General features: G+C 39.3%; 2 protein-coding genes across 3 annotated transcripts; both read left to right on the top strand.

Moving 5' to 3' along the window:
• The first annotated feature begins 347 nt into the window (after positions 1-347).
• On the top strand, positions 348-9,972 carry LOC132264698 (tRNA modification GTPase GTPBP3, mitochondrial). The gene is made up of 4 exons (XM_059764987.1): positions 348-501; positions 561-1,695; positions 1,758-2,054; positions 9,941-9,972. Exons 1-3 carry the CDS (start codon positions 405-407, stop codon positions 2,014-2,016), a joined length of 1,491 nt encoding a protein of 496 aa, XP_059620970.1. The 5' UTR covers positions 348-404; the 3' UTR covers positions 2,017-2,054; positions 9,941-9,972.
• A 296-nt stretch (positions 9,973-10,268) lies between these two features.
• Positions 10,269-23,000, top strand: LOC132264709 (zwei Ig domain protein zig-8-like). 2 transcript variants are annotated; one of them, XM_059764998.1, is made up of 7 exons: positions 10,269-10,379; positions 14,458-14,642; positions 15,483-15,541; positions 15,981-16,144; positions 17,793-17,920; positions 19,106-19,274; positions 19,395-23,000. In XM_059764998.1, the coding sequence occupies exons 1-7, from the start codon at positions 10,310-10,312 to the stop codon at positions 19,766-19,768; spliced, it is 1,149 nt and encodes a 382-aa protein (XP_059620981.1). In that variant the 5' UTR covers positions 10,269-10,309; the 3' UTR covers positions 19,769-23,000. The 2 variants fall into 2 exon arrangements, with proteins under 2 accessions (XP_059620981.1, XP_059620989.1); XM_059765006.1 differs by having other exon boundaries at positions 19,417-19,650.
• Positions 23,001-24,748: the final 1,748 nt, after the last annotated feature.

A 24,748-nucleotide genomic window follows, 5' to 3' on the forward strand; every position in this document is an offset into this window, starting at 1 on the left:
AGGTAGTTGTTCTTTGCCACGATCTGCCTTGTACCTCAGATAAGAAAATCTGAGAAATTCCTCGGGCTGCTCCTTGCACTTCCTTCGAGACTGTCGAGAAACTTGAGATTTTTCTGCTCCACACGGAGCTCTGCCTTTGTGAATCATTCGTACGAATTTTGAAGCGGAATTGATGGTAGACACGAGATTTTTGGTAAGAGAAGACATTGATAAAAATTTTGAAGTGTAAAGGGTGAAAAGCGAACAATTTTTCCCGGACTGCTGAAACCGTTTGAACAATTTAATTTTCATCGTTTCCGCTCACAGCGACCTCTTCATACCGCCACTGAACACAAAATGACACACGGCAATTTGTTTACATTCATTCTAGGCAGCTCTTTCAGTGCTCCTAATTCTCACAAAATATGCTGATAAAATTAAATACCCTCTATTCATGTGGTGTGAAATTGTTCAGAAACAGGTACTACTCAACTGCCAATACAATTTACAGCTTGTCGTCAGGTAATTCTATAGAATTGTCTCTCGTATTTAGTGTGTTTACATTCTATGTTCCTCTACAGGCCAGGGAAGATGTGGAGTGGCTGTGATAAGAGTGTCTGGATCAGCCTCGTTGACTGCCCTGAAGAGCTTAGCATCATTCAAAACAGACCCAATGCCTCGCAATGCTCTTGTGAAGAAGATTTTCCACCCCACCTCTAGAGAGTTCATTGATCGGGGATTGATTCTGTGGTTTCCGGGACCGGCCAGCTTCACTGGAGAGGACTCGTGTGAGTTCCACGTTCACGGGGGACGAGCTGTGGTGGCTGCCATCCTTGATGCTCTGGGCAGTGTGCCTGGATTGAGGCCAGCAGCGCCCGGAGAGTTCACAAAGAGGGCTTTCTACTCCGGAAAGATGGATTTGACTGAAGCTGAAGGCATTGCAGATCTCATTCACGCCGAGACGGAGATGCAGAGAAAACAGGCACTCATGCAGGCCAATGGGCTATTGTCTAAGAAGTACAATTCGTGGCGAGAGAAGCTGAAAGGCATTCTCGCCCACTTCGAGGCATTCATAGACTTCGCAGAGGACGAGAATTTCGACGATGCTGTGCTGAGAGATGTCGAGAGGGTGGCCGTATTGGTCGAGAGGGAGATGAAGGAGCACATTGAGGACGGGCGGAAAGGGGAGATCCTGCGCCAAGGCGTACGTGCCGCTATTGTGGGTGCTCCGAATGTCGGCAAGAGCAGTTTTATGAATATTTTAGCACAGAGACCAGTTTCAATTGTAACAGATATTGCTGGGACAACTCGAGACATTGTTGAAGTGGGCTGCAACGTGAGTGGCTACCCAGTTGTAATATCCGACACGGCTGGGCTCAGGCGACGTGGGAGTGACATTGTTGAGGATGAGGGCATGTCTAGAGCCAGGGAGTGCGCCAAATACGCCGATTTCACCATCATCCTCCTCGATGCCACGCAAGTGGTCCATCATCTCAGCCAGCATCCCGGAGACTCTCTTCAGCATTTCATTGACAAATACTTGAGGGAGATGGAAATCGAGATACACTCGAGCGAATTCGTCTATCTCATCAATAAAACGGACCTCATTAGCGAAGTGCCCGATAGCACGCTTCCCAGACTCGCGTGGATATCCTGCAAGACCTCGGCAGGATTGGCCACTGCAATTGATGAATTGCAGAGGAGTTTGCAAAAAATGTAAGTGGGATGAGGCAGAAACTTTTAATTCCACTCTATTTCTCTCTGTTCCTTTATTTCAGCTGTGGAGAACCCTCGGCCGAGCATCCTGTCTTAAGTCAAGCACGACATCGTCATTTATTATGCGAAGCACTAATTCATTTGGCCACATTTCGTGACTATGTAGGCCTTCTTGCTGGCAATTCATCCGTTGAATTAGATTTTGCCATCGTGGCAGAAGAAATTCGCCGTGTTATTCAGGCAATTGGCAAAATCACCGGCGCCGTGACCACGGATGAGATTCTAGATGTCATCTTTAAGGACTTCTGCATCGGCAAATAGAGCATCGATTCCGAGCAGTTTCCAATTAGGCGAGCAAGGTCGGTATTACGATGGCGTTATGACTTGGTTATGGTTATCTGTGGAGTCTCTGGACCGAATTCTAATAATTATTGTGTTAAATTGAGCAATAAGGACCAAAATGAACTCAATGAAATATGATTCATTTCAACTTAATCTTGGAATTTTCTCATGTTTCGTATAAAAATCAGAAATAGCTTGGGAAAAGTGAAGTAAATGCCCCAGAATAAGCTACACGAGAACAGAAAAACTTCAAATTGTGTGACATATTGAAAGAAATTTATTCGTTATATTCAAGTAGTTGCATTGACTTACCATGATTCTGTTTCGTGCATCACTTTATAGGGTCAGGCTGCTTAACATTCTCTGTAGTGTCGCGTCTCATGTTATGTTGTTAATTAATAATGTGGAAGAAGCGGTAGTTTACTAATTAATAGGAAATTTGATATTATTTTGAGGCCTTCGGAGCGTAAATCAGCTTATAAATTATTTGGCTGCAAAGCATACATACACAGCGCGAGGGATACGAAATTAGATCTTACCTCTGACCCTGGATCATTCCCCTTTTGCGACACCCCCACTTGCGCTCTGCTCTCACTCTCTCTGGGGTGCCTGTAGAGTTTTTCCACTTGCACTTGAGCACACTGTGCAGGTGGCTTCCTGAGGCTCGCTTATCGCGGAAGTGCGACGCGTTGGCCTGTGACAAAATCATGATAAGAGATGTGCTCGCAAATTAACTGGGAATCGTGTCATTGCCCCTTCCTTAGGGCTCGTGCGTGCGCACGGCGGGGAAACTGAGCCCTCCACTTGATTTACCATCGAGCTGTGGTTATAGCCTGTGGACCGTGTATTTGTGCGCCTGTGTCACTCTGCCAGATCCTTCGAAGAGCAGAAAATCAATGCGTCAATTCGGAGTACATAACAGTCCGCCGAGTGAGAACTTATTTGCATCATTGATAGAATTTATTAAACCATAGATTAGCGGAAAACAATTAGGCGCGCATCCTCAATGTTCGATGTGGGCATATAAATTATATACCTACATAAGGCATTATTGTTAATGTAATTGGAAAAAAAAAGTTACGGACTCTCTTCTTGACTAATCGAGTCTCTGCTCGCGTAGTAGATAACAAATAAATTGTTAATGGGCGAAAGCAAAAGAAAAATTCTGAGAACAACAATAAGCATAAATAAATTGCTCGTGTACCAAAATATACCCTTATTTGACCTCTTGTGCAGAAAAAAGAGTCTTTCATGTTAATTCAGGCTGTATTTCCAACGGAAAACACGTAGTTGTATATTTTTTCTGATAGCCCTAAAAATGAGAAAATCGAATGCCACTGAATGCCTTCCACCCCGCAGAGGCGTATTGACGTTGAAGAAGGTGGAAATGTATATGAAATCATATAAACAAAGGTGCACACCAATTCAATTAATATAATTGAGAAATAGCGTGGAAAATGAACATAGACTATTAGCATAAATATTACATTGAGTGGTTCGCTATGAGTGGCTTTTGCTATTTCTATACAGTGGAAAATCATCTCTTATACGAATTATTACATTAGGAAATCTCATTTCGCTGGTGAAAGGAAAACACAGAGTCTCAGCGGAATTTTTCTCATGCCTCCGCATCGAATTTCACCTCAAAAATGCGCAGCAAGACAGAAAAGAGAGGAAAAGCTCCCCAATGTGAAATGTTGCAATTGATTCAGTGTGAGAGAGGTTAATGCAATTACATTAGTAATTTGCTTTAATTGGTCGCTTGCTCTCGCTCTATTCACATTGATTCTGATGTGGAGTTATATAATAAATTCGAATGGGATCCCATTGATCTCGTGGCGCGATAAAATGGGGAGGATTTCCACGTTTCTCAGTTTAGTTTTAAATAGAAAAGCGATACACTCCGTACCCGCCGCCCTCATGTCTTCCGCTCAAAGTGCCTCACATCAATTAATTTTAAATTACAATCCTGAATGAGTGATTAGAACCCTTTGGGGATTAGGCAGAATTTTAGCCCTTATCATAAATCAGAAATGTCGAGTGTGAGCAACTGTAGTGCTTAACGATTCTCCTTTCCTCAACACTTTTCCCATAACCCGTGATAAACAGGTGAAATTAAACAGAAATAAATTAGTGCTTCACTGTCGAAATCCTCACGTGTTTACTAGGTATTTTTGATGGTTTTCCCCATGAGCACTTGGCCAGGATTCATGGGCGTTCGTGTAATGAACAAACGCCCAGTTACGGCATCGCCACTCGCAAAACGCATACGAAGGCATACCTGTGAAATCTGATATCGTGTTCGAATTGAACCTTATTCTTAACGTCGAATTCTAGAATCTGATGAGTTTTTCAGTTCACCAGTAGATCGCGAAAGCCTAAAAGTAGATCAAATTTGTGCACATATTTTGAGTCTCTTACAAAAGCATTACACATTTAAATATCAATTTAAGGAAAGAAATCATAAGCCATAGAGATATCAGTCGACCACCAATTGCTGAGCTAATTAAAAAAAAATGTGGACTCTTCAAATTAGAAAAGGGGATTTAAGTCTCTTGTGGAGTTTTAATTTCATACAATTGAATTAGATAAAGCGGATTATGCATTGCCAACTAATTATATTGTGCATAGTTTTAAATGTGTTTCATTGCTTAATTTGCATGTCAATCAATCGGTTTTATTTTAATCAAGTGCATGAAGCATTTTCAGTCAGCTGAGTCCCAATTGTGATTTTAAACATTCAACGGCATTATGAATTGTAACGTATTTGGGAATCGCTTAAAGTGCGATTGATTGCATATCCGAGATGAATTTGTGAATTCAATTGAAATCAATTTTGAACAATAATCCCCCACCTAAATCCATCAATAGCAATTAATATACTAAGCTAATACCTGAAAATGTAATACACTCGCCCTCCGCTGTTGGCACAGCAATTATGAGGTCGTCCGCGTGAACGTGAGAGCCGAGGCTGTACGTGCATATTGCTTAATGGTGACATTACTTCCACAATTTCATTATTTTCCATGCAATTCCATTACATATAGATAATGCACAATGCTCAGCGTGGTTTATGAATTATTTCCTGATGGTCTTCCCAAACACCCGAGTGGCTCTCCGTCCTAAGTTTTGCCCTCTCTCCCATGCGCATTTCGGTATTTGCGCAAGAGTACGGACAAATCGATTAATTCGTACAGCTGCCGGGGAATATAATCAGGTATAATAATGAAATTTATACACAGAAGATCGTTAAAATAAATAAACAATACATTTTGCCAGCATTTCTCTGTGTGGCGACCCCTTTTTATCCACGTGAATAATATATTAGCATCTTATGCCACAAACTGATGTCGTGGTATTTTGCTGGGGTGCGCGTCAATTCGCGACAAATTGTGCTAATCCACTGCAATTTACACATGCTTAGATGATGATAGATGAATCCAACTTTCCTCTATGTTTGCTCTAATGAGTCATTGAGTGACGACGATGCTGTTATGCGTGATGTGTGAGTAAGAAGTTTGAGAAATTGTTTGTCGCTGCTGTGGAGAGTGTATAAATTTTGGGGGTCGGACAATTCTTCCAACGGTATAAACAGGCAATTATGCTGTCAATGTTAGGTATTCCCCTTATGAGCTCATAAACAGGTCGTAAATTCCTGCCCTCCCATTAAGTGTTGAGCACTGTCCGTACTAAATCATAGCATATTTTCCGCATAAATTATGTCCCCGCAGAAACATCTTGCGAGATCGAAATATTCAATAAATTATCCTAATTGCTGCTTTTCACATCGCAGCGGGGGTGGGCAATCTAGCTCAGGGAAGTGCGCGCGGAAAAAAGGACACTGTTTATCCAAATATTAATTCAGCACAGAGGAAATTATCTACTTTTTATTATACCTCAGAAGGAGGGTATGAATTTATACAGATGTTTCTTAATTTTCCGCCTCTCCTCTCGTGCGGCCACTTCCCCAGCGCGCCTTCCCCGCCGCAACCTGGCGTCGTGGTGCGCAATCGTGAGGCCAAATGGTACGGGGACGATGAGCGAAGGACAGTTGAATTATTCCGCTGTATCAGTAGAACTTGGAGGTTCGATGCATCGGGTCAGAGTGAGAATGCTGTTCCGCGTGTAATCTCTAATTAGCCTGAACCCCGCCATTATCGTGCCACCTGGGCTCACATGCAACTGCCCGTGGCGAGGCGCTATCGGTGGAAATTGCAGGAGCCCCGCAGGTGAATGGCTCCCAGTGTGCATGTGAATTATTGAAAGTGTGGTACCTCAAAATCAGGACACGAGCGCGCATTCCTTTTCGCAGTGAGACCGGCCTATGTTTGCACAGTGTGCGAGAAAGAGAGAGCACCCGTCGAAAAGGCTAGCCCACCGGAGAAAATCAATTTCCCATTAATTATTCCCAGAGAACTTGCCAGTGGTGACGTTAAGGAATAGTCATAGATTCTTTTATACTAGAGCAAGTCGTACACCTTGACTTCTGCGACGCTCTTGAGAATGTGCGGCGGAGCCAATTGGCTGCTCCTTTTCGCCTTCATTCATTAATGTAATTCGTTTCTTGGCCCCGTTCCCTTTAATTCTGATTTAGTGATTCTAATAAGTGGTTGGGCACCAGCAAAAAGGTCCGAATTATATGTTCTGACTCGATCGCCTGTACAGTGTACATATTGGATATTTGAACCACTCACAAGGATATCGCACACGAGGAGGAGAGAGAAACAGTGATATCTAGCAATGTGTGCTGGATAGGAGTAAAAAAAAGTTATATTAATGCTTTATTGTGATTCACGCGTGGAAAACCAGAGAGTACAAGGAACTGCAATTTTCAGATAAGAAACATTTTCCGCTCCAAAGCGAAGAAGACGAGCTCAAGTATGAATATTGTTGTGGCATCGAAAGTGATAAGAGTTGTACAATGACTCGCTGTTCCGAGATCTCTAATCTCATGGATTAAGGATGGCTATACATATATTGTTCACTAAATTCAAATACAAAGGAATTTGCTGCTAAATGGATACAATATCGGAAGCAAGAGGTGAGGAGAGACGGGCATGATTTGCATGTCGCCAGCATTTCAATTAAACACTCTCGCCCCAAAAGCGCCCCCAATTTTCCAATGGAAATCCTGGCCGCATGCCATTGGCTTTTCCTGCAACTCTGTATGCATGTGTGTGTGTGTGATATGCATGTGAATTAGGAATTCCAGCTGGCGAAAGAGTTGCTGTAGAGCAGCATATGAATCACATCATCACCTAATCGTCTTTAAATGGATTTTGGTTGGGGAGGGAATTTAAATATAGATTTCGCACCTTCTTTTATTGCTCCCTCAACGGCTCATATCATCTGCCAGAAAGTGACGGGAACCAAATTCTCCAAACACATTAAGTGCTATCCGGATTTCTCTTCCCCTCAGCCAGAAATAGGTTCACCGCGTGACTCTCTCGTCCATTAGGGAAACTTTTAATTCCCCAGATCCGTGGCGTTTAATGGCTGTGCGTCTTTGCTGTTGGTTATTTGTGTTGAGAAAGTTTTATTAATGCAATATTTCACAAAATATTCTGCTAAACTTTCTGTGTACAAACTAGGTTGCAATCACAATTGAATAAATCCGCGAATGATTTGTGTTCTGATGGTAAATTTAACTAAGTGGCTCCTCTGAATAGCGATTGCCATAAATTTCCCAAAAGGTAACGGAGTGGAAAACTAGTAAAATTACTTTCCACCAACGATGAAAAGCTACTTGGCATGCGAGAGGCATTTCTGTAAATTTTTGAAGAGGTACAAATCGCCCTTCGCTGGAATTTTACCAATTAAGCTGTAATTCAAATCACCCGTTTCTCGATGTCTTCTTATCTATTTTCGCTCCGCTGAGAAACTGGGGAAACTGGAAATTCACCCAGCAGTACAATAATAAATATTTCATTTCTCTAAATAAATACACTCCGCCCGAGGATGTTTGGATGTAATACTTGGAAGCGGAGTGTAGACATGAGTATTTAACATCCCGCCAAGATAGAAAGTTCAAACAATTTCTACTAAATTGAAGTGGAGATAATGTACTTGTACCTGCTGTATTTATAAAGAAAATACCACAAGACGATAAAAACACCAGAGCATCCACCGAAATTCTACTCAGCGGGGCTTTAAATAAATTTGAAATGTGATTCTATGTCAATGTTAGTTTATTAGATTTGAGGTGTTCATTAGATGGGCGGAAATTAAGCCTCACTCAAAGTCATCAAATCAATAGAATCAATTGTGCGTTTAGAAAATTGTGTCTACTTTAACTATTCATCATCAATCCAAAATTTTCCGTCACGTTTTGTCAGAAGTAATATTACATTAGCTTGTGTGTGCATAGTTTATGTACATAAGTTCCCTCTCGACATAATGTCTGCTGAGTGATTTAGGGCTTGAAAAATTAAATACTTACTTTTCGTGTAAAAATTCATTTAATTTCCCAGAAATCTTGAGATAAGGAAATTCTAAAAATTGTTGAATTTATTGAAAAGATATTCATTCGTAATCCTATTCATATTAGGTTACAAAAATTTAATACATATTTATTGTTCTTTCGAGAATATTTTACAAACGTTGCAATATCGTATATGTGATGAATATTTGAAATGATGCTGACATCTTTCTTTATATGACATGTTCCTTTTCATGTACTGCGCGGTTGCCTTCTGTTCAGAGAAAAAATCCCTTGTGATTACGTTTCCTAGAATAACTGGACATTTTTCATCTTCTTATTTTGCGCCTTCAAAGTATCTTGAGATACTCTTTAGTGTGAAGATTTCAATCCTACCTCACAAAATATGGACGAAAGCCACAATATAATTATATTGCGTCTTTGGTAGACTTTTCGAATGATTTTCATAGTTATTTTCCATGAATTTTGCAAAACTTTCTGACCATTTTGGCTTTTCTTATAAAGTTTCTCATTTCATGCTTCTGTTTTCAAGACTCATTGTTTCTTCATCTTTGTCACTTTGGCATGAAGTCCCTAAAGAGAATTTTGGGTGTCGTTTTTCAAATTAAACTGTAACAACCTGGGAGAGATCGTGTTTCTGAAGTTTGCAAAAAGATTTACATAATATTATAACTTCAATCCAATCCTTCATAACTATTGTGAAAGACACAAAACTTGTTCTGTTTTGCATATTTTTACTCCTCTTTTTATCCTGGACAACAGACTTTTTCAATCATACCATATTTTCCGCCTTTTAAAAACTGTGTGCATCTTTTGAATGCAAGTGTTGATGATAAAATCTCCTCGATTTGTACGTGCTCAAAGAACTTAAAAGAAATCAATGTACCAATTAATATTAGATAAATGAAGCAAACTATCTTCTGATGTTTTTTTTGTGGGAAAATCATATTCTATGTATCTTTCCCCTTCATTTGCATAACTACTGACGATTAAAATCGATACAAAAGCTACTAATGCAATTTTTCTCTGAAAATATCATGAATATTCGCTCGGTGAAACCGTTGGAATTAAGCGAGAATTAAATTACCGTTGAGATTCATTGAATATCAGGAATAGTTACTGCGATGAGGTATTTTGGGAAAATGAGGGATATATTTTGGGATATTTGATTAAAATTCATCAAAAAAAAACATTGTACGAACTGATCTCGGATGGGATAAAAAAAAATGCAAAAAACATGGATCAAAAGCAGCGCTGATAAATAAAATTGGGCCAAACAGCTTTTGTCAATTTCCATCTACAGGCAATTTACAAAGAAAAGTCACCCCATTTGTTCTTTATTTTTACAATGTTGGCGAATGCTTGGAATGTGTGTGTGTTATCTTAATCTGTTATTGCATTGCCTGCCATTCCCCAATATTACATTCCATTTGCTAACAAGCGCTACTCTATCTCGTGTTTCAGATTGATCCCACGAAGGAGATGTAGCAATCTCTCCAAATGACACCGCAAACGTGTGTACAGCTAAGACTGAGAGATGTCTTCAAGATATCTGAATATTTCAGATAATTTCACCATAGAGTTAATATCTCTGAGAAGAAAGTGCTGTAGTGAGCATAAAAACTCGAGTGTTTTCTGAGCTAATATGTAAATATTATACATTATTTTTCATATAAGGGAAACTGTGCAAAGTGAACAAGAGTTGATATTGTGTACCTTGTAGCCCGTATTTTATCATTTTGTACACTTCCGAAGTTTTTTGAGTGCTTTGCGCGCCGCGTGATTGGATTCACCAGCAGCAGAAATCTACCCCCGGATCGTCCGTCACGAGGAATGGCGCCATACAGAAATATAATTCTTTTGATCCTATGGATGACTTCTCTTTTGATCACACATTCTTCAGGTATGCTAATTGCGACTGTTTGTTTATTGCTCCTCCGACAATAACAATATTGGCGTAGGCAAGGCAGCGCACGGAACAATGCTGAGCTCGCCTTTCGGCACAATGTCAAAACATTCCCTCAATTTTCCCTTACAAACCCCGGCGAACTTTTTACTTCCTCGGGTGTGTGTTTTGAAAGTCATCAGGGAAAATCAATAGGACCGACTTGGCGGTGGCACAAGAGCCCCATTAGAGCACTGGAGTGTTTTCCAGAAAATTGACTGCAAATTACCGCACACAACTCGTGTTCAAAGGAGGCCAGCATAATCCCTCTATCTGGCGCGGGATGATTAAATTGGGCACTCATTATATTCCGTTCAAGGCTGTGACGGTCACTGGAAGGTTGGGAATTAATATTTTAAAAATTCCATTTATTTTTAGACGTCAGCTTGTGTGACAAAAATACCCAGTCGTGCAAGAATGAACATGCCCACACGATTCCTGCACCTCCGTGAGCGCCCTTATCTGGGGGCTCTTGACAGTTTTCGACGTGGGCGGGCGGACGGGGGGAGAGCAGACGGAATCGAAAATTCCTCCTATGGTGGTAATTTTATTGCCCCACCGTAACCAACAGTGGGAGCTCGCATGTGGAGTGGGCTGAGCCGGGGGTGCAATAGTGTACTAGAGTGTTAGAAAATGAAGACATAACACAAGCACACCCCGAATGGTTACACATCTACATTTTCATTGTATGGCTTTCTTTATGAGGAACAATTTATTCAGTGCGACATGCGGAATTGTGTTTTCTTCTCATCTCCCTCGCCTCCCTCACTTTATATAAGACGATTTTATTTGAAAGATACCCATGAAAGTAGACTAGAAGTGAGAGAAAGCGACGAGAGAGAGAGAGAATGGAGAGGAAAAAATATTCTAGGAAATTGCGAGTGAGAAAATGCTGGAACCGGATGATAGTTGCGCTTGCCAAGAATCGAAATTAGGTTTCACTCCATCACCTTAAAAGAGATTTTCTCTAATTTGCTACGTGTAACCTAATTTCCCGGCATGAGTGTGCGGGGAATTGCGAGGGAAAAACTATACATAATGTTGATATGTAAATACATTTAGTGAGATTTTGGTATAACTCCAAATCCCCCATCGTGAAGTTTCATCAAGAGCCTCCGTGCCTATTTCAAGCTCAATTAATTTTAATGCAACTAGTAATTGAATATGCCATTTAGGCAATCTCATTGAAATGCCAAAGGTGCGGGGCGTCTTTGCTTGCTCTCCACTGATTCCTACGCTATTGAACTTTTTCATTAATTCCCCCTTCCTTGAGCAAACGTCTCAAGAGGCCATCAAATCAGGTCGAGAGGCCTCAGCACAACAAAGAGAACCGCAGCCAAAATACAGATTAGTGATATTTTTGGGCCGCCATTAATGTGCCCACGCATTGATTGAGGGGAGTTATTTAGAAAGTTTTCAAATATACTTGGAAATTATACCATGTAAACTCCAACTCTTTCTATAATTAAAACAGAATTTATGCAATAAAACGCTATTTCGAGAGCTTACTTTTCAACCCTTTCGGTTGTCACCAAATATAATACATTTTTACATATTCTGACAGTTTTCATAAAACTTTTGTGCAGCTTATTGTTGTGCCAAATAGCTGAGTGAGCTAATATTGGATTAGCCTTTTGACTCCACATACATAACATTAAAATTTTATTCATCAGAATTGCATCAGGGTTGCAATTTTCATGCTTAATGAATGAAATGAATAAAGTATTATTGCTTCGAGGTCAAATGGTGTGGATTTCAAATGAATAAGTTGTAGTTTAAAGCCTAAGTGCTTCTGCCACTGAAGAATAACTTCATTTCGCTTTGTTTCCCGGAGTTCTTTCATATGAAAATGTATGTAGAAAATGGATATTCTCGGAGCTTTACTAACAATTCTCATAATCAAGTCTCTCCATTTTCTCGAATTATGCTGTCTTATGTTAACGCCAAATGATTGATGATATTTTTTCCAGGGAGTTCAAGAAATTATTTTATCGCTTCTCGACACTTAGTAATTAGACGGCGTTGACATTCTACATATGAAACTTTGAAGCTCTGATTCACTCTGTAATCAAGAGTTGAATTAAAGCTTTGTTTGTTGATAAAAAGAGTCTTTTATAAAATTTCATATGAACAGCGCAAATTAAATACTTTATATAAGTTTGATAAATAAATGGTGTTATCTTACATTTAACTTTGCCACATAAGGTTACCATGAGAAGGGGAAAATCCGTTGAGGGTGAAATAGTATGAAGTCTTTTTAATAGACTTGGGGATAAGTTCATGTTATATGCTCTATTTAGTAGTTAAAATAGTTTATCTTCAAGGCGCTGGACCAACATGTTCTCCAAATTTATGATCACTTTATAGCATCAGTAGAAACACAAAATCATTCATGTTAATAAAGGCCATAAATCCAGGGAAAAGAAGTTGTGAGAAATTAACATTTAAAATTCAAATCTCTCGTGAAGAATCCTTTGAATATTCACATGTCGTGACCGAGATTCCGGTCAGATAAACGGCGCCTGGCTGTGAAATCGACTCCATACAAAGTGCATAAGATTTCCCAAGCCCATCTATCAAATTCCAATGCTACAGGTCATGCTGAAGTATCCATCATCTGCAAACTCTTTTTCCAACTCTCTCAGGCATGATTGTTAATCAATTTTCAAGTCAGTCAAGTGGCGAGCATTTAATATTTCAGCAAGTCAATTTGGGCATGAATATTAATGTGGAAAAGTTTATCCAAACACCGAAGGTTTTCCCAATGTGCTCACAAGAACTATCTGCTAGTGTAAGCACGTCTTTTTTTATTATTTCTCCACATTCTTACCAAAGTCAAGCACCCCGAGACGGGTTTTCATACAAGCAAAACATGCCTTACGTGAAAGATTTTCCAATCGATATTTTCCCACCAAGTTCGTGATTCCATATCAGTTTTCCAAGCAGGAAAGTTCATTGCGTAGAACAAGTATAAGTGGGAGATTTGGAAACCTGAATTTGACTCTGTGCTCTAATTTTCTAGGCGAAGCGCGGAGGGCGAGAAAGTTGTTAACTTTCAATGTTGCTCCTGGAAAATGGGGAGCGGGAAAAGCGGCGGGCGGAAGGCAGGAAATCAAAAAGGAGTGAAGTGGCGGAAATGGCTAAATCTGTTTCACTTGAGATTGTCATCTTATTAGCGGCTATAAATGTGGATTGTAAAAAAGGAATTATTGTTCCATCACGCGTTGCATTCTCTGGTGCGCAAATTTCCCTCCGTTTATTATTATTTGACTAGCAGATCTGCAATATGCCACGATCTTGTGCCCTCGTTATTTTGTATTACGACTCTGGCAAATCACAATTTCGCCGGGGACTAACATGGAAATATGTAATTCTTGGGTGGAACAAGTAACTAAACTCAAATTATCATTTACTTTGTTGTATGGTGTGCCATTTACAACCACATCTGCTGAAATTTTCTATCCCAAAGAAACCATATAACTACCATTTGGTCGTTTTCTTCCCTTAATTCAAATGGTTGTACATAAGAATGATTAAATTGGCGTATATAATTTTATATGGAGGAAAATTCCACCCTCATTAAGAGAAACCACATCTTGGTTTCCAACACCTACTTAAATGGTGAACATAAATTTAACCTCCTTAGGTGTATTCACAATAACTTATGTGTGCACGATATTGGTTTAGACAAATTTCAGCATCTCATTATTGCCACGGCACACCTCACAAGGCGCAAAATTAAGCACTCGCGCGCCCATTAGAATTGCCCGACTTTATCACCGTCGGAAAATTATATGGCGTACTTATTTTGAAAAATATCTCAGCCACTTGGCAACTTTCGGGCGAATGATTTATCGGAGCTCCGCTGCTTGGGGCAATATTGAAATTTTAATTAACTGACAAACTCTCGATTCCCCATTGATCATGAGAGTTTTCCAATACGCCACTTGCACCTTATAAACTCCCTCATCGTCTCCTGTCCGTGGAATTCAGTGATAAACACTATTCTAATGATTTTCTCTCGTTTGGCCAACAGTCATGGGCTCGCAGAGAGAGTCTTCGAAGGCAAAGGATAGCACAGCACTCAAGCAGAACAATATCGAGGTGGACGAGCAGAAATCAGGACCTTACGTCGACAAGGCGGCATCTAAGAATGTTACAGCACTTTTAGGGAAAACAGCTTATTTAAATTGCAGGGTCAAAAATTTAGGCAATAAGACGGTGAGTTGAAATTTAAGTACCTACTTGTCTCTAGGCGAAGCCATAATGATTGTATCTTTGAGAGATGTTTTCAAAATAAATTCAGTGTCAAGGCGATGGCTCAACATTTAAGAGGATCTCCAAGTGATGATTTACTCACGTGCTACACGTGTATGAATTATTTGCTCACAGACGTTTCGATTCCCTTTGAGTCTTATCCGCCCATGATGTAACCGCAGTAACCAATAGAAAATCTCGCTTCTGATCTGAGAAAACAGTGGTTTTTGAAGTTTTAATAAGGAATTCTCCAGCTGACAGACTTGCAAGATTAGTTAGCTTAATGTAGAGAATCCGAAATTTGGTTTTAAAGCTTTTTTTTAGTCAGACTGATTTAATAAACACATTGAATTTTGAAGTCAATCAAATACATCATATTTATTATACATGTGAGTTTAAAAACAACAGCTAGTGGTGTGAAATTTGTCACGGAAATTGGAATATCCTCTGCGTTACATCATGGCTTAAATTTACTGGAAATGCTGGTTTGGGAGACAATGTAATAAATTAGTAAAAGCAGTAATGGGAGCTTTCTCGCGCTATAAGCTCGAAAAATGACTGTAATGCGCGCGTATTAAAATTTTTAATTGCTCATCTGAATGCATGGGCTCAATGTAAAAGCGCTGCGACACGAACTTAGAGCCACAGTGTCTGTTGTGTGACTCCAATATAATGAACACGTCAATTTTTATGATGTTCAATGAGGATAATGGCGCACAATAAATTCCATTTTAATACCCTATCGCGCTGTGTTTATCAAATAAATTTGTTTTAATAAAAATACCACCATCCATTCCGTTGCAGATGCTGCTGCAAGTATCATGGATTCGACATCGTGACATACACTTATTGACTGTTGGGAGGTACTGTATACACATGTTTCCCAGAGTGAAATGAGAATAAGGCACACAATGCTCGTGTTTTGAGGCATGAAAGGACTGAAATTGAAGTTTCCTGCTGCAATTCAGCTGCAAGCCAGTCTCTGCATCGCACGTTAAAGTACCTTCTCGGGGCGTATTTTATGCCTTTTTTTCTGTGCCCCACTGAGCTGAATTCTGCAGCGAAATCTGTGCCAGGTTGTGAGATAAATATGATTTGTGCAAGTGGCGGAAGAACACAAAAATCCTCGCCGACAATTTTATGCGGGACCAAGGATGATATGGCCAGTAAACTTCAAGCCGCAGTCCTTTTGTTTTGCCTCTCAAACAGGAACATTTTTCGGCTGATGATAAATTTGCCTCTTCTCTTGTTTTTCGGCCGCCCCTTTCGTGCGGAACACCCCTGGAAATGCAAAATCCTTAGATACACGTATACGTCTGATCAGAGGTTCCGGGCTATTCATCATCCACACTCAGAGGATTGGATTCTGCAGATAAAGTATCCCCAGCACAGAGACTCTGGCATTTATGAGTGCCAAGTGTCATCAACACCACATATAAGTCATTACATTCATCTCAATGTTATTGGTAAGTTGAATACGCAATCTTCTGGTTATGCTGCACGTTCGCAACCCCAATACAGCACTTTTCTTTGACAACTTCTGCGTCCCTCTTTCCGCACGTCCAAAGTGTGACACTCACAATACAAATACCGAGTCCCCCGATGTGTTTTCTTGTCAACACCAACTGATTTATAGTTTACCTGATGTGGTTCAGAAGCAACCCAGAGAAGGGTGGGCGACCAGGGAAGCGCCCTGGACGCCTCAGCGTCCCATCGAAGCGCCTGAAACACATATCACACATCGTGTCAATAAATTTATGAATAATATACAACGCAAAATCAATATGAGAACATTCATTTATTTATGCACACATCTCTCATTTCATCCCATTATTGAGGCTTGTCTCTTTTGAAAGCGCCTCTGATGTGAGTTTTATTGTGAAAATAGACATCAAGCGTGCCATTTTCCCGGGCAAAATAGCAGCCAGGCTTTGAATGGTGGCAAGAGCGCAAAATTGTGTGAAATAAGTTCGTGGAAAAGATGGCTCATTGCCTGTCTTTTGGCTGTGAAATGGAATGAACGTAAATTTTTAGTGATTTTAAATTGCCACAAAGCTCAGACTTCATGAGGAATCTTGAGTGGCGGCGGTGAAAGTGCTCGAATGTCTTGTTATGTACACACAGTAGCGTAGCGCACAAGAATGTTTCATGTTTAAAGCTAGCATATGTACATATGTATATCCAATAGACAATATTGAAGTTAAAACGGATTTAATGCGCTTCAGATATTTCTGAGAAATAAATTATAGTTGAAGCAGTTCAAGCTGCGATTTTTTTTTAGAAAAGCCGCAGAACTTCTTCCTAAACAAATAACCGCAATACTTAACTACGAAGTAGAGCCACGTCATCGCACTGTTTACATTCCCTTATCTTACGTAAAGTGATATTTATCTGCAATATTTAATCTTGAGGTTAATTTCTTGCAACTGTGTAAAAAGGCTCTTCGCGATGACATTCCGCTGAGAATGAAACCCTCATTTCTCTTCTGAAATCCCATCTCGCGCCCTGCAACATCTGCATACCCCTTCTCAGGCCATTGTGATCCCCGCACGTGAAAATACCACAGTGGTAATTTGCATAAATGTATATACAAAAACATCACTGAAATGTCTCCATGGATTAATAGCGCAAATTCCCCAAAAACATATAATAGTGATGAATGCCGGTCATTTCATATTACAAATCTCGTTGCGAGAGCGTTCGTGTACAGTCAACGCCTGGAATTTAACACTCAACTCATAATTACTCGATTTATCAAAAATATGGCCCTGCACGGAATATCACTGAGGAAAATCTAATGGAAATGATAAATAATATTGCTACTAAACATACTCACACCACACACAATTTATGATGATGCTCCACTCATGGGATTTATTAATTAATTAATGAGAAAGGGGGCGGCTTGGTGCGATGTGGGAGAATCCAAAAATTATTATTGTCGTTCATAAGACTTGGCAAGAAGGCACAACAGCACACAGAACCACTGCAAAATATGTGACTTCATTACGTCTCCAATTTCTCACTCAGGGCAAATCGTGGCTATCAAATGGGTGAAATGACCGAAAAGTAAAATCCTTTTATCTACAATTGCCTTTCTCTGTTGCTTTTCAGAGCCATCAACGGAAATAATTGGGGCACCGGATTTATACATTGAAAGCGGCTCCACTATAAACATTTCATGCCTGGTGCTGAACTCACCAGAAACACCTGCATACATTTTCTGGAATCACAATAATGCGGTAAGTTTTTTTTCATGCACAAATTACCACAAAAAGTCCAAAAACAATATGATTTGTGGCGGAAGTGCGATTTGCATGATTCGCAGGTTTTTAGGTGGGATTTTCAGTGGCGTAGATTTGCTCATAAAGTAGCCCACATTACTGATATCACAAGCTGCTATAACGCTGTCTGTATTTTAACATTTTAATAATAATGAATTCTAAACATAAAGTAATAAATTGTGCGTTATTATAATATTTTATTTAACACACATTTTGCATAATTTATTATGTGATGTTTCAACATTGACTGATAAATTTCCTCGCCACTCTATTGATTATTTTATGAATTGCATACATAAATAATCACTACAAATTGGCATTTTGACTTCAAACAACCGTCAAGTATTATAAAACGCTCATGGCTTTCCCAGAATCCAGAAGACACTTTCATGAAAGTCTTCGTTGAATCCTTACAAGAGTTTTCGTAGGATTCTTAAAGACTTTGCAGTGAATTGTGAAGTTTTTATGTGATTTTCTGATTCTTGAAACATTCTCTACTTATCTTTATATATCATGAGGATCGCATTAGATGGAAATATGACATCGCTTTCGTAATCTCCCACTGAAAGCTAAGCGCTCAATGTGAACCAGAGATATCTCTCTCATTTCTGCCGGTGAAGAGCTAAATCCTTTTCTCAGGAAAATCACCTAAAGGCGCGAGCGTTTGCCTTGAAAGCAATTGATGGTTATGAATAATTAAAATCATTTTTTTCCTCTCAGGAAATATAAAAAATTAAATTACTGATAATTTATGGTAAAATAATTCTGGAATATGATTCATTCTGAGATATCCTTCATAATTTATTCTCATATAAAATGGAAGGGAATAGACTTCAGTCAGCAAGTAATATTTAGAAAACAGACTAAATGAACGGAAAAAAAGAATGACTGGAACTAGCATTGAAAGCATAAAATATTACGCAGCACCTTTAGGTTTTGCGAGGTGAAAGAATCGTAATGTCAGAAAAATGTGGATAGCGTAAATTGTGATATTTGTGCCAATGTGAGGTTCTTGCCCAGACCAAAATGAGCTGGTGTATTTGTGGGCCGATTTCGGCGACATTCGCCACTACGCCACTGCATATCTACGAGATAGTGAATTGAGGGTGTCTTTCCTAAACGGCGCTTTTCCCCTTCACACAGATCATAAGTTACGATTCACCGAGAGGCGGTGTCTCCGTGATAACAGAAAAGGGCGAGACGACAACATCGTTTCTGTTAATCAAGAATGCTCGGCCATCGGATTCCGGTCAATATCAGTGCAATCCGTCCAATGCCAAAAGCAAGAGTGTTACAGTTCACGTGTTAAATGGTAAATTTTCAATCTTGTCCTCATCATGTGCTGGTCAATTTTCAAGACGTCCCCAATGTACTTTAGATGTAGATGCGAGTGCTGCTGGGCCTAAAGGACAGATGGAGGTAAATTTAACAGGTGTTTCCCATTCTGTTTCCAGGGGAATACCCAGCAGCAATGCAGCGCGGGGGTCAAGCTCATCGTCCGATGTCACCCTGTCACTATCTCATAATTTACACATCTGTAGTCTTGTCCTCCTTACTCTTGTGCCGCTTGCCCTATCAAGGAGCAGAGCCGACATAGTTCTGCTGCCCCTCGCGTCGTGTCACCACATGCTGACCACCCTCCTCACCCTGGTCCTGCACCTGCACTCGCTCGTGCGGGACCGCGTCACTAAGACTCCCGCCCCATTCGCGCGGCAATGGGGCGGCCAGACGAGCGCGCGGAGCCCCTTCTTCAGCACCGCTGCGTATCTTCCTTTTCTGTGGCGACGGGAATCCGCAGTGAGATGAAACGAATCCCACACGCCCAGCAACGCCCCCTCTCCTCCTCCTCCGCCTCCGAAGGAATTCTCAAGCGTAGCGAAACTCAGCAGAAATACCCATTTTCTAGGTCAATCTCATATATAGGTGAAATACAAGGAGATGAAAAAACAACTTTACAAAATTCTACATACATACATATATATATATAAAACAAAAAGGAAACTGTTAATGTATATTATACCTGAGAATGAAATTCAGACCTTTTGTTTTGTTACCTAAAACATGCTCTAGGAGTAATGAGAGAAAATTTAGACATGATAATTTATGAAAGTAAAATACCATAAAAAGTATTGTGACTATATTATTAACAAAGAGATTACAATGTTACTGTGTATAAAGAGGCGCGGTGAATCACACAAGTCTAAAGAGAAAAGGAATGAGATAAACTATATTAAAGTTATTGACATTATTCAATGCATAAAACATTTTTACTATTAATTTCCCAGTCCAAAGTGAGAGTGCTGAATGAGAGCTTCTAAATATGCGAGAGGTCTATGCATTTTGTAAATTACTGCAGACGGTACGGTCAGAAGTGTTGGGTCATTACAAGTTGTTGAGAATTTTTAGCAAAAAGCGCAGTGATAGAGACAAGGTGTAATGTAATTACGCCCCAAAGAGAGAGAGAGAGAGAGAGAGAGAGAGAGAAAGAGCATAAAAACCATTAGGAGTGGAGAGAACTTGGTCATTTTAAAAATGATTTGTGACTGTAAAAATTTAAATATTTAATGAGACAATATAAGTAGAGAAAAAACCTATGTAGAGGCAAAAAAAACTAGGAGGAGTGAAGTGTGAATCCTGCAAGAAGAATCCCAGTGATGAGTGCGAGAGTGCAGAATTGAGTGAGAATAACCAGTTGAAGAGTATTTTTCCAAAAAAAAGAAGAACTATGACAAGTTAAATGAGCCTGAGTTTAGAATTGCCGGAGCAATTCCATTGGACACATTTTGCATGTGCTTTCGTGTTATTTCACTGGCACCATTCTCTTTATGTTGTGCGGGGGAAATATGGCTAAAAATTGATACCACACCATCGGAAAAATAGGCAAACACACAAATTTGTGAGAAAGGGAGAAACTGGCAAACATGGAAGAGGGAAAATGTTTATGTGACATCAATGGAATCTGCCGAAATTCATATGAAACGTGATGAAAGTCCCCAAAATATTTTCATAAACGCTCAAAGATAATTTAATATAAATCGTCAGGGTAGATGTTCGATCCTGTCAGCCAGTGGCGAATAGTGTGGGGACGGCGGCCTGTCGGGGAGGGGCAAATATTCAGCGCTCAATTGGATCACATTTCACACAGACAGCTCGATTACAATCATAAATCACGGAGCTTTTGGTCTCCTCCAGAAAAGGTTCAATGAAAATGATTTTCAGTATTTGTACAGTCAATTTTCTTCCACCACATTTTGATTTTCTGATTGATGACCGGAGCATTTTCACTTTATTTGTTCGAATCGCGCACTGGTGAGAGTTGTGAAAAAAAGCTGCCACGGATGGCTCGCTCAATTTTCCCCATGAATTCCACCTACATATCTTAAATCAGTATTCAAGCAAAAAAAGGTTCATTAAATTATAAAAGAGTGGTTCATGTGTAAGAAATAGAAACACAAAAGGAGGGACGAAAGTTGAATGAGGAGGTAATACAATTTGGTTAAATGTTTCTTAAGCGGCCTAGTCTTTTGCAGCGAACAGAGAACAAGATAAAGAGGGAACGTATTTTTGCACACACACACAAAAACAGCGCTCTTCTTCTGCTAAAGTAATAAAGGGAGACCGTCATCGAAATAGAATAAGAAAGTTTTTCGCCATGGAATGCAAGAAGGCTCACACACCGTGTATCCAGCATCCCCATAGACAGAACAATATGCGTAGACTTGGGCTATTTAACTTTCAGCAATTTCATGAAATTTCCAGTCTTCGAAAACGACACTTTCATTGCAATATGCTAACCAAAATGATGTTTTGAGCGCTCATTAGCATAAACTTGCTCGAAATTGAGGACGGATTGATCCTGAACGTCAATTATATCCTCTGAACCTAGAAATTCCTCAAAGTTTCTCATGCAAGATTCAGCATAATGGTCTTCCGCGCATTATTCGCACGGTACCACTCCCTGACATCGTGTCTTCAAGTGGCTAAACTCGTGGCAGTTCTTCCATTGATTTCCACTGCCTTCTGAAGCTGCAGCTTCTCCAGAAAATCCTCCAAATGGATGAAAATCCTTTAACCGATGGTTCCTTCTCTATTTTATGAAGTAACAAGATGAAAGATTGAAAATATTCACAAAATTCGATTGAACTGAAATTTCATGAAAGTGCTCAACACTAAATACGCATAAAGCCCGATTAAATCGGGAATGTCTTTGCTATCAAGCCTTAATTTGGGGGTATTTTTTAATACAGGCGCCCATTAGGCATTTCTCCCGTTTTCACGTTGGATATTATTTTCTCTCCTATTTGATAGTCACTCGTGAAAACACGCAGAAAACAAATAAAGATATCAATCTCCTGAGCCAACAACAATAAAAACTAACAAGGCATCAAATACAACAAAACACAATCAAAGATAGCGGAAATTGAAAAGAAAATCGGAAAGACATAAAAATAAATATGTTCTACGCATGGCAAGTATATGAGGAATACATAAGAGGTAATAACAACACTAACAGTGTAACTACCCCATTAAATTATACTCTCCAACAAATGGGAAAATGCTCGTTTCTTATAAAAAAGAGAAAATTTTACCTGACAAACTCCTTCGTGTAACACAGAACTGATTTTACTCACTTTAAAGGCGATGAAGTTTGACAAGCATAGTAGAGATGAATTTGAGAAACTGTTTATCTAATTTTTATCAACTGACAGCAGTTAAACATAGTAATAATCACCAAAAAAAATTCAAAGTAATAAAGTAAAATGGAAATCCAAAATACCATACCATCAGACATAACAGTATTTGACAAGGAAAATGCCCTAAATAAGACAAGAGAAAAGTTCATGTGTCTAAAGTAAGAAGTGAGAAGAATTAAAATACAAATAAACAAGTAAGTAATATTAGTGTAAATGTGAAAAAAAATCCGCATCTGTATAATTTTACTTCTGTAAAAACAGTCCTTAAACAACAAATGAAGGTATTCATATGTAAATGTGTAATAAGGGAAAAACTAAATTAAATAAATATCTATTGAAAATTACCACCACTTGTGTATTGATTTTCCTGTATCAACAAAATTATGCATTATTCTTCTCCGAGACCTTCGGGACACCTTGTGATATTCATGGTAATCCAACTGTCTTAATTAAAATCCACGCTACACCTCTTTAAAACAGACTGTGGCGTGTAAACATGTTCTCTTGAATACCCTGAAAAACTTGGCATTTTCATTTTCCAACGGCAAATATTTTCTCAAGGCAATATAAGGAGCACCATCGACACCAGAAGTTGCCGTTGTCCCGTGAAGGAATTTTACATCTAATTTTTTGCTCTCACCAGATCCTATGTATACATATTTAAATTCAACATGCTACATTTAATTGCTTTTTAGGCACATCCTCTATCCTTCGCGGCGTCCTTTTTTCTGCTTTCCTCCAATGAAAAGGCATGACACAGACATTTTCGCGATGGAATATCAGACGCGCGGAGTGTATTAAAATGATTGTGGATGAGAAAATATTCATCATCGATGGAAAATACATCAATTTCGGTGTTATATGAAATCTTGGCACATTGAATTTTGCCTTCACAGAGTGCTTTCACCGGTTGTCAGTACTATTTTTACTTAGGAAAAATGATTGATTAAATATACACCTCTTCAATCGGGCCATCATATCGAACGTGTAGCTCAATGTTGTGTATACTTTAAGTAATTGAAAATCTTCCCGTTCCCTCCTCTCTCTAAAATGCACACTGTATTGGTGATTGTTTTGGGATAATTTATCGCATTGCCACGGCTTAGTGTGCTTCTGTTTCCCTCTCGGAATGAATAAATCCAATATGTGAATGGGTAAACTTTAAATAAGGATTTGGCTGAACGACAAAATTTCTCTAATTCCCCTCTTCGGTGGAAATGCAGTATTTCGTGTGTTTGTCTAGATAGTTATTTTCTCAAATCTCTTGGAAAAGTGGCACAACATGCAGGCAACTGAGTCTCTCTTCTGCTTTCAGACAATTAACAGCATCTCTTTAGCTGGAAAATACTTCAGAAACCTCAGTACAACTCCAGCGACAGACAAATTTCATTAGTTTCGTAATCAGGATGAGCGGAAAATGACAATTTGTTGCAAAAATGCTCATTTAGGTGAATTGGAAGTGAATGAATTTTTCACAGCCAGTACAGGACAATAATTTACGAATTTTGTGGTGCATTAAATTTTCTACAAGACTGAGGTAAGTTTGTTTGCGGAATACTCTTAGGAAATGATATAATTTGAGGTGAACGGTTGAGGAAACTAATTGGATATCAGGAACAAAGTTGAGGCACTTCTCTTTGCCCGACATTGTATAATTTCCAGATGAATGAGTAATATTATCTTCTGAGAATTGCGTCGATAAGTGAGAAAAGCATTTATTGTTTTTCTTGTTCATTTATCCTCTCATTACGTTCTGTGTTGGATAATTGACAGCCTTTTCGCTCGCATGCTTTGCGGATGAATTCTTTCTGTATTATCTAATCACATCAAGAATTTCTTGGTGTTCTCCACCGACCAGAGAGTAGCTGTGATGTGCAATTTCAGCTCTTAATAAAATTCACTTGGCATGCGCACTGTTTGATGGTCGACATGAAAAATGTGGGCAACACATTTGAATTTCATTTCCCATCTCGCAATTTACTTTTAATAAAAACAATATAGCGTTTTTTGTCCATTACCATGCGTTTTTTGCCCGCTTGCCGCTGGGCTTAATCAATTTCAAAATGTGTGATAAACTGAAAATGACAATCCA

This window comes from Phlebotomus argentipes, unplaced genomic scaffold (genome assembly GCF_947086385.1).
Source record: "Phlebotomus argentipes unplaced genomic scaffold, Phlebotomus argentipes genome assembly contig_6, whole genome shotgun sequence".
Lineage (NCBI taxonomy): Eukaryota > Metazoa > Arthropoda > Insecta > Diptera > Psychodidae > Phlebotomus > Phlebotomus argentipes.

What these genes read in the sequence shown, in the direction of transcription:
- LOC132264698 (XM_059764987.1), top strand. Translation starts at nt 405, where the DNA reads ATGCTGATAAAATTAAATACCCTCTATTCATGTGGTGTGAAATTGTTC. An exon ending in AATTTACAGCTTGTCGTCAG is followed by an intron (nt 502 to 560) that starts GTAATTCTATAG and finishes GTTCCTCTACAG; the next exon opens with GCCAGGGAAGATGTGGAGTG. An exon ending in CAGAGGAGTTTGCAAAAAAT is followed by an intron (nt 1,696 to 1,757) that starts GTAAGTGGGATG and finishes CCTTTATTTCAG; the next exon opens with CTGTGGAGAACCCTCGGCCG.
- LOC132264709 (XM_059764998.1), top strand. Translation starts at nt 10,310, where the DNA reads ATGGCGCCATACAGAAATATAATTCTTTTGATCCTATGGATGACTTCT. An exon ending in CACTTATTGACTGTTGGGAG is followed by an intron (nt 15,542 to 15,980) that starts GTACTGTATACA and finishes CAAAATCCTTAG; the next exon opens with ATACACGTATACGTCTGATC. An exon ending in CATTCATCTCAATGTTATTG is followed by an intron (nt 16,145 to 17,792) that starts GTAAGTTGAATA and finishes GTTGCTTTTCAG; the next exon opens with AGCCATCAACGGAAATAATT.